The sequence below is a fragment of the Pseudoliparis swirei genome, chromosome 23 (genome assembly GCF_029220125.1).
Source record: "Pseudoliparis swirei isolate HS2019 ecotype Mariana Trench chromosome 23, NWPU_hadal_v1, whole genome shotgun sequence".
NCBI classification, from domain to species: Eukaryota; Metazoa; Chordata; class Actinopteri; order Perciformes; family Liparidae; genus Pseudoliparis; species Pseudoliparis swirei.
Genome location: NC_079410.1, coordinates 451,049 through 464,310, shown reverse-complemented (window position 1 = coordinate 464,310; position 13,262 = coordinate 451,049). Strand labels below are relative to the sequence as shown.

Here is a 13,262-nt window from a genome sequence, read left to right as displayed (position 1 = left end):
AGCTCATTTGCATGTAAGGACATAAATAAATGTAGGAATAGATTTATTTGATGATTTCCTGTAAATACATAAAATATTATATTTACTTATTTATTTATACATTTATTCATTTATACTTACGTCATTTTCTGTCATCCATACTTTATAAAGGTAGCCTGGCACCCTGGGGGGGGCGGGGGGGGGAGGTCAGATGGCCCACATGAGGCCTGGCACCCTGGGGGGGGGGGGGGGGATTTCCACATTTTGCAGAATTCTTCACACATCAGAGTTTCAGTTTCTGTCCAGGATGAAACTTTATTTAAACACGAGACGACAGACAGAACGACAACTACCAGTAGACCAGTAGACCAGTAGACCAGTAGACCAGCAGACCAGTAGACCAGCAGACCAGTAGACCAGTAGACCAGCAGACCAGCAGACCAGTAGACCAGCAGACCAGTAGACCAGTAGACCAGTAGACCAGCAGACCAGTAGACCAGCAGACCAGTAGACCAGTAGACCAGCAGACCAGCAGACCAGTAGACCAGCAGACCAGTAGACTAGCAGACCAGTAGACTAGCAGACCAGCTCTCACGGTGAGTTCATTGTTCATTATTATTCATAGTTATTTATTCAATCACAGTTATGATGAAATTAGATTTAATTTATAATAATTAAATATACATATATATATGTGTATATATATATACACATATATATATACATATATGTATATATATATATGTCTGTATATATATATATGTGTATATATACACATATATATATATGTATGTATATGTATATATACACATATATATATATGTGTATCTATATATATACACATATACATATATATGTATATATATATATATATGTGTATATATTAGTGCTGTGAAAAATAACGCGTTATGATTAAATTACAAGATTAATTAGTTGTTGTTTTTTAACGCATTTAACGCATAGAATTTCAACTAAAACTCAGATCTATTCAGAACCTCAGGACCTAAAGAACCAAAACCACCTGAAGGACCAGATCCATCAGAACCAGGACCTGCTGAAGACCAGCTGAGGATCGGGACCATGACCACGGGGACCATGACCCGGCCTTCAGTCCTCCTCGTGCTCCTGCAGGTCTCCAGCCTCCATCTGCTGGCGGCGGCCCGGCCCACCTGTTCGCTGGAGGGAGACCTGGTCCAGTCGGCCCACCGGCTGCTCCGAGACCTGGTACGACCTTTGACCTCCAAACAGACATCAGCTGGGTCAGTCGAGTTCTATGTGTAGTTTAGCACGAGCTGACATTAGCATGTTCCCCGTCTGGCCTGTAGGGGGGGCTGTTTCCCATCCACTGCCTGCCATACCGCGCCAACATCTCCTTTCCAGACTCCGCCTTCCCGACTGCAAAAGCCAATCACGTTCAGGTAATCCTCTGACCTGTAGCCAATCACAGTGCTGATTTATGGACAAAAGGTTTGTCTTCAAATTGTTGACCGCTGACCTCTAATTGGTTGCCTGCAGTGCCGCCGAGCATTATGGGTAGTGTATGAGTCACTGCAAGGAGCGGAGCAGCTGTTTGAGGACCATGAGTTACCTGTCGGAGGGGGCGGAGCCTCCTGGGACCACCAGAAGCTCAGCCGCTTCCGACACCTGCAGCACCGCCTGCTGGACAAGGGAAGCTGCGTGAGTACCTGTCTGTGTGATCACCTGTCTGTGTGAGTACCTGTCTGTGTGAGCACCTGTCTGTGTGATCACCTGTCTGTGTGAGCACCTGTCTGTGTGAGTACCTGTCTGTGTGAGCACCTGTCTGTGTGAGTACCTGTCTGTGTGAGCACCTGTCTGTGTGATCACCTGTCTGTGTGAGCACCTGTCTGTGTGAGCACCTGTCTGTGTGATCACCTGTCTGTGTGAGCACCTGTCTGTGTGAGTACCTGTCTGTGTGAGTACCTGTCTGTGTGAGTACCTGTCTGTGTGAGCACCTGTCTGTGTGAGCACCTGTCTGTGTGATCACCTGTCTGTGTGAGCACCTGTCTGTGTGAGTACCTGTCTGTGTGAGTACCTGTCTGTGTGAGTACCTGTCTGTGTGAGCACCTGTCTGTGTGAGCACCTGTCTGTGTGAGTACCTGTCTGTGTGAGCACCTGTCTGTGTGAGTACCTGTCTGTGTGAGTACCTGTCTGTGTGAGCACCTGTCTGTGTGAGTACCTGTCTGTGTGAGCACCTGTCTGTGTGAGTACCTGTCTGTGTGAGTACCTGTCTGTGTGAGTACCTGTCTGTGTGAGTACCTGTCTGTGTGAGCACCTGTCTGTGTGAGTACCTGTCTGTGTGAGTACCTGTCTGTGTGAGCACCTGTCTGTGTGAGTACCTGTCTGTGTGAGCACCTGTCTGTGTGATCACCTGTCTGTGTGAGTACCTGTCTGTGTGAGCACCTGTCTGTGTGAGTACCTGTCTGTGTGAGTACCTGTCTGTGTGAGTACCTGTCTGTGTGAGCACCTGTCTGTGTGAGCACCTGTCTGTGTGATCACCTGTCTGTGTGAGTACCTGTCTGTGTGAGCACCTGTCTGTGTGAGTACCTGTCTGTGTGAGTACCTGTCTGTGTGAGTACCTGTCTGTGTGAGCACCTGTCTGTGTGACCACCTGTCTGTGTGAGTACCTGTCTGTGTGATCACCTGTCTGTGTGAGCACCTGTCTGTGTGAGTACCTGTCTGTGTGAGTACCTGTCTGTGTGATCACCTGTCTGTGTGAGTACCTGTCTGTGTGAGCACCTGTCTGTGTGAGCACCTGTCTGTGTGAGCACCTGTCTGTGTGATCACCTGTCTGTGTGAGCACCTGTCTGTGTGATCACCTGTCTGTGTGACCACCTGTCTGTGTGAGTACCTGTCTGTGTGATCACCTGTCTGTGTGAGCACCTGTCTGTGTGACCACCTGTCTGTGTGATCACCTGTCTGTGTGAGTACCTGTCTGTGTGAGCACCTGTCTGTGTGAGCACCTGTCTGTGTGAGTACCTGTCTGTGTGAGTACCTGTCTGTGTGAGCACCTGTCTGTGTGATCACCTGTCTGTGTGATCGCCTGTCTGTGTGAGCACCTGTCTGCGTGAGTACCTGTCTGTGTGAGCACCTGTCTGTGTGAGTACCTGTCTGTGTGAGCACCTGTCTGTGTGATCGCCTGTCTGTGTGATCGCCTGTCTGTGTGAGTACCTGTCTGTGTGATCACCTGTCTGTGTGAGCACCTGTCTGTGTGAGCACCTGTCTGTGTGATCACCTGTCTGTGTGAGCACCTGTCTGTGTGAGCACCTGTCTGTGTGATCACCTGTCTGTGTGAGCACCTGTCTGTGTGAGCACCTGTCTGTGTGATCACCTGTCTGTGTGAGCACCTGTCTGTGTGATCACCTGTCTGTGTGAGTACCTGTCTGTGTGAGTACCTGTCTGTGTGAGTACCTGTCTGTGTGAGCACCTGTCTGTGTGAGTACCTGTCTGTGTGATCACCTGTCTGTGTGAGCACCTGTCTGTGTGATCGCCTGTCTGTGTGATCACCTGTCTGTGTGAGTACCTGTCTGTGTGAGCACCTGTCTGTGTGAGCACCTGTCTGTGTGATCACCTGTCTGTGTGAGTACCTGTCTGTGTGAGCACCTGTCTGTGTGAGCACCTGTCTGTGTGAGTACCTGTCTGTGTGAGTACCTGTCTGTGTGATCACCTGTCTGTGTGAGCACCTGTCTGTGTGAGCACCTGTCTGTGTGAGCACCTGTCTGTGTGAGTACCTGTCTGTGTGATCACCTGTCTGTGTGAGTACCTGTCTGTGTGATCACCTGTCTGTGTGAGCACCTGTCTGTGTGATCACCTGTCTGTGTGAGTACCTGTCTGTGTGAGTACCTGTCTGTGTGAGCACCTGTCTGTGTGAGCACCTGTCTGTGTGAGTACCTGTCTGTGTGATCACCTGTCTGTGTGAGTACCTGTCTGTGTGATCACCTGTCTGTGTGAGCACCTGTCTGTGTGAGCACCTGTCTGTGTGAGTACCTGTCTGTGTGAGTACCTGTCTGTGTGATCACCTGTCTGTGTGAGCACCTGTCTGTGTGATCACCTGTCTGTGTGATCACCTGTCTGTGTGAGCACCTGTCTGTGTGATCACCTGTCTGTGTGAGTACCTGTCTGTGTGAGCACCTGTCTGTGTGAGTACCTGTCTGTGTGATCACCTGTCTGTGTGATCACCTGTCTGTCTGACAGATTGAGTGTCTCTCTAACCTGTCTCTCTCTCTCTCCAGTTGTCCGGTGCTGATTCAGGTCTTTTATCTTCTTACTTCAGTAACGTGACAACAGTTCTGCAGCAGCAGGTACACACACACACACACACACACACACACACACACACACACACACACACACACGTATATACATATGTATATATATCTATATACATATGTATATATATCTATATACATATGTATATAGATGTATATACAGGCACGTGCTCAGACATTTTGGGGGGCAGGTGCTCAAACCTAAAAAAAGGGCACCCAATGCCCAAAAAAAATCTGCCAGACTTGAAGCATAAGCATCAATACACTGATGATGCAATACATCCTAGACCTGCGTTTCCTCTGGCAGCATCAGACCGCTAGCTTACATGTTCTTTATGAATAAAGATGAATTATTATAGAGCAACGACAGTACAAGCGTTCTGATTGGCTCACGTATCGCCCTCCTCGCTGGTCTGATACGGATCCGTATCGCCCTCTGACGTCATTTTCAAAATGAGCAATATTGATAGACATCAACAGCCAAGAGTAGTGGTCCTCAAACTAAGGCCCGCGGGCCGGATACGGCCGCCTCCACATTTGGCCCGGCCCTCTGAACCAGAGGCCTTATGATTTGTTTTCAGTCTGGCCACGAAAATCCTAGACTAGCCTGTTGAATAGAACGGAATAAGAATTCTCTCTCTCTCTCTCTCTCTCTTTTCTCTTGAATTCTCTCTCTCCCTCTCTTTCTCTCTCTCTCTTTTCTCTCTCTTCTCTCTCTCTTTTCTCTTGAATTATCTCTCTCCCTCTCACTCTATTCTCTCTCTTCTCTTCTCTCTCTCTCTCTATTCTCTAAACATAACTAACATCAGTAAACAGCTGGACGAGGCTTTGAAATCACGGAGTTTTTGTTTGTTTATTTTTTTAGGACCAGTTGTGACGTCATGTTTTCAGCAGCGTAATGTTGTGGTTGATTTATCACAAAACAACATCAGGGGACAAACACGTCAGGACCTGTTTGTCTGATGCTGCGGGTCAGAGGAGAAGGAGGTGCAGCCGCTTGGTGGCGCGAGGAGACCTGCGCGGAGGAGGAAGTGGAGGAGGAGGAGGAGGAGGAGGAGGGAGGGGCGCGGGGGCTCGTGAGCGCGGAGCGGGTCTAGGCGAAATTATCACAATAACTCAAATAAATGCCCCGTCGGATATTAAAACACATTTGGGGGGCCTTGATGACAGAGAGAGTAACTTTTATTCTTAAATACGGATGAATAAAAAAAAAATTGTCTCCAGCAAAAAGGGCACTTTACTCATCCAGGGCAAAGGGGAGGAGCTTGAGCACCACGAGGGCTCTATCTGTGCACGTGCCTGTGTGTATACACTACCGTTCAAAAGTTTGGGATCACCCAGACAATTTCGTGTTTTCCATGAAAACTCACACTTTTATTTATCAAATGAGTTGCAAAATGTATAGAAAATATAGTCAAGACATTGACAAGGTTAGAAATAATGATTTGTATTTGAAGTATTAATTTTTTTCTTCAAACTTTGCTTTCGTCAAAGAATGCCCCTTTTGCAGCAATGACAGCATTGCAGACCTTTGTCATTCTAGCTGTTAATTTGTTGAGGTAATCTGTTGAAATGTCACCCCACGCTTCCTGAAGCACCTGCCACCAGTTGGATTGGCTTGATGGGCACTTCTTGCGGACCATACGGTCAAGCTGCTCCCACAACAGCTCAATGGGGTTGAGATCTGGTGACTGGCCACTCCATTACAGACAGCAAGCTGCCTGCTTCTTCCCTCAAGAGTTCTTGCACAATGTGGAGGTGTGCTTTGGGTCATTGTCCTGTTGGAGGAGGACATTGGCTCCAATCAAGCGCTGCCCACAGGGTATGGCATGGCGTTGCCAAATGGAGTGATAGCCTTCCTTATTTAAAATCCCTTTGACCTGGTACCTCCCACTTTCCCAGCACCAAAGCAGCCCCAGACCATCACATGACCTCCACCATGCTTGACAGATGGCGTCAGGCACTCTTCCAGCATCTTTTCACCTGTTCTGCGTCTCACAAATGTTCTTCTGTGTGATCCAAACACCTCAAACTTGATTCATCTGTCCAGAACACCTTTTTCCAATCTTCCTCTGTCCAATGCCTGTGTTCTTTTGCCCATACCAATCTTTTCTTTTGATTGGCCAGTCTCAGATATGGCTTTTTCTTTGCCACTCTGCCTAGAAGGCCAGCATCCCGGAGTCGCCTCTTCACTGTCAAGATTCAAGATTCAAGATGTTTTATTTGTCACATACACACACAGGGTGTGCAGTGAAATGAAAGTGGCAATGCTCAGCAGGAATGTGCAAGGGCAACAAGTACACACTATTTACAAATAAAAAACAACACAATATTTACAGTAAGTGTGTGTGTGTGTGTGTGTGTGTGTGTGTGTGTGTGTGTGTGTGTGTGTGCCTAAGAGGGCAGTTGTGTGGGTCTATGGGGGTCCTGGTGAGGTCGGAGTTCACAATCCTGATGGCCTGAGGAAAGAAACTCCGTCTCAGTCTCTCTGTTCTTGCAGCGTGACTACGGAGGCGCCTGCCTGACCGCAGCAGCTGAAACAGTCTGTTGTTGGGGTGGTGAGGATCCTTCATGATCCTGCCGGCTCTGGTTCTGCACCTCCTGGTGTACAAGTCCTGCAGGGTGGGAGTGTAGTTCCAATAGTGCGTTCAGCCGAACGCACTACTCTCTGCAGAGCCTTCCTGTCCTGAGCGGAGCAGTTGCCAAACCAGGCTGTGATGCTTCCTGTCAGGACGCCTCTACAGCTCCAGAGTAGAAGGACTGAAGGATCCTCTGGGAAACTTTAAATTTCCTCAGCTGCCTGAGGTGGTAGAGGCGCTGCCTTGCCTTTCTCACCAGAGTGTCTGTGTTTGTTGACCATGTCAGATCCTCGGTGATGTGGACTCCCAGGTATTTATACCCGCTCACTCCACAGTAGTCCCGTTAATCCCCAGTGGTGAGTACGTCCTCTGTTGTTGTACCTTCCTAAAGTCCACAATCAGCTCCTTAGTTTTGGTGACATTCATGATGAGGCTGTTGTCCTGGCACCAGAGTGACAGATCAGCAACTTCCTCCAGGTAGGCCTTCTCGTCGTTGTCGGAGATCAGGCCCACCACCACTGTGTCATCCGCAAACTTGATGATGGTATTGAGTTGAACCTGGCCACACAGTCATGTGTGTACAGGAGTACAGTAGGGGCTGAGGACGCAACCCTGGGGGATCCTGTGTTCAGGGTGAGGGATTTGAGGTGTGTCTGCCCACCCTGACCACCTGTGGCCTGGCGGTCAGGAAGTCCAGGATCCAAGCACACAGGGGGTGTTCAGTCCCAGCTCAATCAGCTTGCCGCCAGTCTGGAGGGACTATGCTGTTTAAATCTGTACTATAATCAATGAACTGTAGTCTCACATACCCCCCCCTCTGGCTGTCCAGATGAGAGAGTGTGGTGTGCAGTACCTGGGAGACAGCATCATCCGTGGATCTGTTTGGGCGATAAGCAAACTGCAGCGGGTCCATGGAGGAAGGGAGGAAGGCGCAGATGTAGTCCTTTATCAGCCTCTCAAAGCATTTCATGACCACCGAGGTGAGGGCCACCGGTCGGTAGTCATTCATACATGCTGGAGAAGCATTCTTGGGCACAGGGACAATAGTGGATCTCTTGAAGCAGGCCGGGACCTCGGACTCAGCCAAGGAGAGGTTGAATATTGTGGTGAACACTGGAGCTAGCTGGTTAGCACAGGTCTTCAGTACCGCCCAGATATGCCATCTGGACCTGCAGCTTTCCTGGTGTTCCCCCCCCACAGAGCCCCCCTCACCCTGTGCCCGGGCACAGAGAGTGTGTTCATCCCCAGCGGTAGAACTCACCGCTACGCTTAACGGTGTTGTTGTTAGCCGGCGAGCTAGCGCTGTTGTTGCTAGCCTCAAACCGTGCATAAAATGAGTTCAGGTCGTCCGCTAGGGATGCGTCGGCACTCACCATTGCGCGGGTCTGCTCTGGTAGTTTGTGATAGTCCGTAGCCCCTGCCATAGGCACCTGGTGTCGCGCTGCTCCATCTGTGATTCCACTCTGTCTCGGTACCTTCCTTTGGCGTCCTTCACCGCCCTCCTCAGTCCATAGACCGCTGCCTTGTACTGTCCATGTTGCCGGATACAAGACCGGAGTTATAGGCAGCAGTACGGGCGTTCACAGCTTCACGGATGGATCTATCAACCCACGGCTTTTGGTTAGGAAAGACCCTAACTTTTACCGTGGGGACGATGGTGTCGTTAAGCGTTGCTATGAGGCTCATTGCTACTCAAGAACTCGCTGACGCCACTGGAACTGGATTGGATCATGTCCCAGTCAGCGATACTCAGAGCGTCCTGTAGCTCAGCCTCTGATTGGTCAGACCACCGCGTTCGTTCCTCGTCACTACCGCTTCCGCGATCCTTTGTTTATACTCCGGAAGCAGAAAAATGGCGGCATGGTCTGATTTGCGAACGGAGGGAGAGAGACAGCCTTGTAGCCTCTTGAATGGCGTATAGCAGTGGTCCAACGTTCTTTCCTCTGGTAGCACACGAATGTGCTGGTGAAAGTTCGGCATGACTTTTTAGGTTTGCCTTGTTAAAGTCCCCAGCCACCACCACAGCCGCCGGATACTTGTTCTGATGCCGACATAACACATCATGTAGGTCCGATAGTGCTACGTCGGTGTCCGCTTGTGGTGGAATGTAGACGGCTGTGGTGATGACCGAGCTGAACTCCCGGGGAAGGTAGAATGGACGGCATGAGATCGTCAGATGTTCCAGGTTCGGCGAGCAGGAACGAGAAAGAGTCTTAATGTTCTTGGGGTTGCACCACATGTTGTTAGTCATGAAGCAAACCCCTCCACCCTTAGATTTACCAGACTCTTCCGTTCTGTCTGCACGGAAAACAGAGAAGGACTCGTTGGACATATGACTCGATCCGGCACCAGCGGGTCAGCCAAGTTTCCGTCAGACAAAAGATGTTACAATCCGCATGTCCCGTTGGAATCTGATCCTTGCCCTAAAATCATCCATCTTATTTTCCAGAGACTGGACGTTAGCAAGAAGGATGCTGGGCAAAGGTGGACGGTGGGCTTGAACTCTCAGTCTGTTCCGAATTCGCTCCGTTTCCTCGATGTTTTCGTCTCCCGTAGTAGCGGCTCCACTGCTGTTGTTGTGGTTCGCTCAGACGATCTCTGCCGCCACGCTGGATCGATGGAAAAAGTGGACAAAAACCCTTGTTTTGCGCAAAAGTTTATGTCCAAAAGTGTGCTGTGGTCGTATGTTGTTAGTGCCGATGTGTTTGTGGCAAAGAAAACATTAAAAATAAACACAAAAACTAAAAGAGCGCACAATCTCCAGTTGCTGCGACGGCGACGGCGACTGGACACAGCCGCGCCATCTCATGACCTCCACCATGCTTGACAGATGGCGTCAGGCACTCTTCCAGCATCTTTTCACCTGTTCTGCGTCTCACAAATGTTCTTCTGTGTGATCCAAACACCTCAAACTTGGATTCATCTGTCCAGAACACCTTTTTCCAATCTTCCTCTGTCCAATGCCTGTGTTCTTTTGCCCATACCAATCTTTTCTTTTGATTGGCCAGTCTCAGATATGGCTTTTTCTTTGCCACTCTGCCTAGAAGGCCAGCATCCCGGAGTCGCCTCTTCACTGTCGACGTTGACACTGGCGTTTATGGGTACCATTTAAAGAAGCTGCCAGTTGAGGACCTGTGAGGCGTCTGTTTCTCAAACTAGAGACTCTAATGTACTTGTCTTCTTGCTGAGTTGTGCACCGGGGCCTCCCACGTCTCTTTCTGCTCTGGTTAGAGCCCGTTGGTGCTGTTCTCTGAAGGGAGTAGTACACACCGCTGGAGGACATTTTCAGTTTCTTTGCAATTTCTTGCATGGAATAGCCTTCATTTCTAAGAACAAGAATAGACTGGCGAGTTTCACAGGAAACTTCTTTTTTTCTGGCCATTTTGAGAGTCTTATCGAACCCACAAATGTGATGCTCCAGATAATCAACTAGCTCAAAGGAAGGCCAGTTTTATAGCTTCTCTCATCAGCAAAACAGTTTTCAGCTGTGCTAACATAATTGCACAAGGGTTTTCAAGGGTTTTCTAATCATCCATTAGTCTTCTAAGGCAATAACACAATGTACCATTAGAACACTGGAGTGATGATGAAATGGGCCTCTATACACCTCTGGAGATATTTCATTAGAAACCAGACGTTTCCACCTAGAATAGTCATTTACCACATTAACAATGTAGAGAGTGTATTTCTGATTGATTTAATGTTATCTTCATTGAAAAAAACAATGCTTTTCTTAGAAAAATATGGACATTTCTAAGTGATCCCAAACTTTTGAACGGTAGTGTATATAAATGTATATGTATATATATATAAATGTATATATATATATATATACGTATGCATATATATATAAATGTATATATACTAGGGCTGTGAAACGATTACAAATTTTAATCAGGTTAATCACAGGTTTCTGTGGATTAATCATGATTAATCACATATATACGTTAACAGGGCTCTCAAGACAGGCAAGAGCTCCGAGAAGAGTTGTTGACGGGGCCAAGTAAATTTTTTTTTTTCGCTCCGTCTTACACACGCCGGGCATCCAGAGCAGTATGCGCGAAGCCCGACGTCTTCGTCCTGCGCCCCGCACCTGGCGGCATCCGCGGGAGCGATCGGAGTCGTGTTAACGCGTCGCTAGAGACAGAATGACACGCTGCTGGAGAGACGACCAACAACAGACGGACTGGAAGCTCATTCTGCGCATGCGTTAAATGCGTTAAAAGAAAATAACTAGTTAATCCTGTAATTTAATTAACTGAGTTAACGCGTTATTTTTCACAGCACTAATATATACATATGTATATTTATATATATACATATGTATATATATAAATGTATATTTATATATATTTACATATGTATATTTATATATCTACATATGTATATAAATGTATATATACATATGTATATATATAAATGTATATTTATATACATATGTATATATATAAATGTATATTTATATATATTTACATATGTATATTTATATATCTACATATGTATATAAATGTATATATACTAGGGCTGTGAAACGATTTTCACAGCACTAATATATACATATGTATATTTATATATATACATATGTATATATATAAATGTATATTTATATATATTTACATATGTATATTTATATATCTACATATGTATATAAATGTATATATACATATGTATATATATATAAATGTATATTTATATACATATGTATATATATATAAATGTATATTTATATATATTTACATATGTATATTTATATATCTACATATGTATATAAATGTATATATACTAGGGCTGTGAAACGATTAAAAATTTTAATCGGATTAATCACAGGTTTTTGTGGATTAATCATGATTAATCACATATTACCGATATTCTCGGTATATTTTGTGAGAACATAGAGATTTATGACAAAAGACGGATATATACATTTATACATTCTTCTATACAATGGTGCTGCAACTCAGCAGTTATTTAGCAGTTTTCTTCCATATGGAACATTAATACATCGTCATCCTAAACAGAATGTTTAACCCTCCTGTTACCTTTCGGGTCAATTTGACCCCATTCAATGTTTAATGTCGGTGTTCTTTGGGGTCAATTTGACCCCAGGCTGTTTTTCACTGTGTCAAACATATCAGAAATATCAACTTTTTTATTTATTTAAAGGGCTATTTAGGTAGTCAACAAACAAACATAAAGTACCTCACACTTAAACTTGGGAAGCAATATTAATTCTAATACTTTTCTGGAGGTTTTAATTGCTGGGTTCAAATTGACCCCGAGGGTAAAATATGTGAGTAAATGTAAAGGTAACAGGAGGGTGAAACAGAACATTTTTCTCTTGTTTGTCAACCATTAACTCCACCATGATACAATCTAAAGGTCTCTAGTCTTCCTCTAGCAGCTGCTGAGGCAAACTGACTGTGTGGGTTTTCTTCATGAACTGGGCCGTGATGAAAGGGACGGCGGGGACACCGCTGCAAAGCTGAAACCTCACCGGCCCGGACAGGTGGACAGATTGACAAGTGACTTTTCTTTTGCTCGGTCCCGATGCGCGCGCACGGAGCTCTGTGGCGCGCGAGACGGAGATCGATAAGTGTTAACGCAACGCGTAGAGACAGAGATGACATGCTGCTGTGGAGATACGATCAACAACAGACGTTTAGTTTAATAAAAGAACAAAGACGTGCTATAGAGAACATGTCAGGGGGCGGGCCAATCTCTTTAATGTCATGCGATCTACCGACACTACGCCGCGATCGACTGGCAGGTCGCGATCGACGTGTTGAGACCCTGATCTACAGGAAGTAGAAGTCGTAACAAGGTTTCCGGAGGTGAACCTGCGGAAGGATCATTACCGATGAACAGACCGTCTGCATGAGAGCGGACAGAGTTCAGATTGAAGTGGTGGATTGGAAGCTCATTTTGCAAGTGACTTTTTTTTCGTCCCGACGACCAACAACAGACGGATTGGAAGCTCATTCTGCGCATGCGTTAAATGCGTTAAAAAAAAAAACTAGTTAAACCTGTAATTGAATTAACTGAGTGAACGCGTTATTTTTCACAGCACTAATATATACATATGTATATATCCGTGTCTCCCTCAGGACAGCGCAGCCTGTGGTTGGACGTCTCTGAGGAGAGATCTGCTCTGGGTCCTAGAGTCCGCTCTGGACCTGCATCCCACCTGTTTCACCTGGCGCCACGCCCACTGAGGAGGGCCACGCCCACTGATGACACCTATATTTCTATTTATTGTTATATTTATTAAGACGTGTTTTAAATTTTTATACATATAATTTATATTTTTTATTTAAATGCTGTTGTCCTGTCAACATATTAAAATCTCATGAAAACCACACACACTCTGTATTAATAAAGTATTTATAGTGTACTAGAGTATTTACAGTATAATAGGGTA

General features: G+C 46.3%; 1 protein-coding gene across 1 annotated transcript; it reads left to right on the top strand.

The window, feature by feature from the left end:
- Nucleotides 1-1,074: 1,074 nt before the first annotated feature.
- Nucleotides 1,075-13,107, top strand: ifnphi3 (interferon phi 3). The gene is made up of 5 exons (XM_056406325.1): nt 1,075-1,203; nt 1,305-1,397; nt 1,495-1,656; nt 4,230-4,298; nt 12,949-13,107. The coding sequence occupies exons 1-5, from the start codon at nt 1,075-1,077 to the stop codon at nt 13,054-13,056; spliced, it is 561 nt and encodes a 186-aa protein (XP_056262300.1). The 3' UTR covers nt 13,057-13,107.
- The last annotated feature ends 155 nt before the right edge of the window (nt 13,108-13,262 follow it).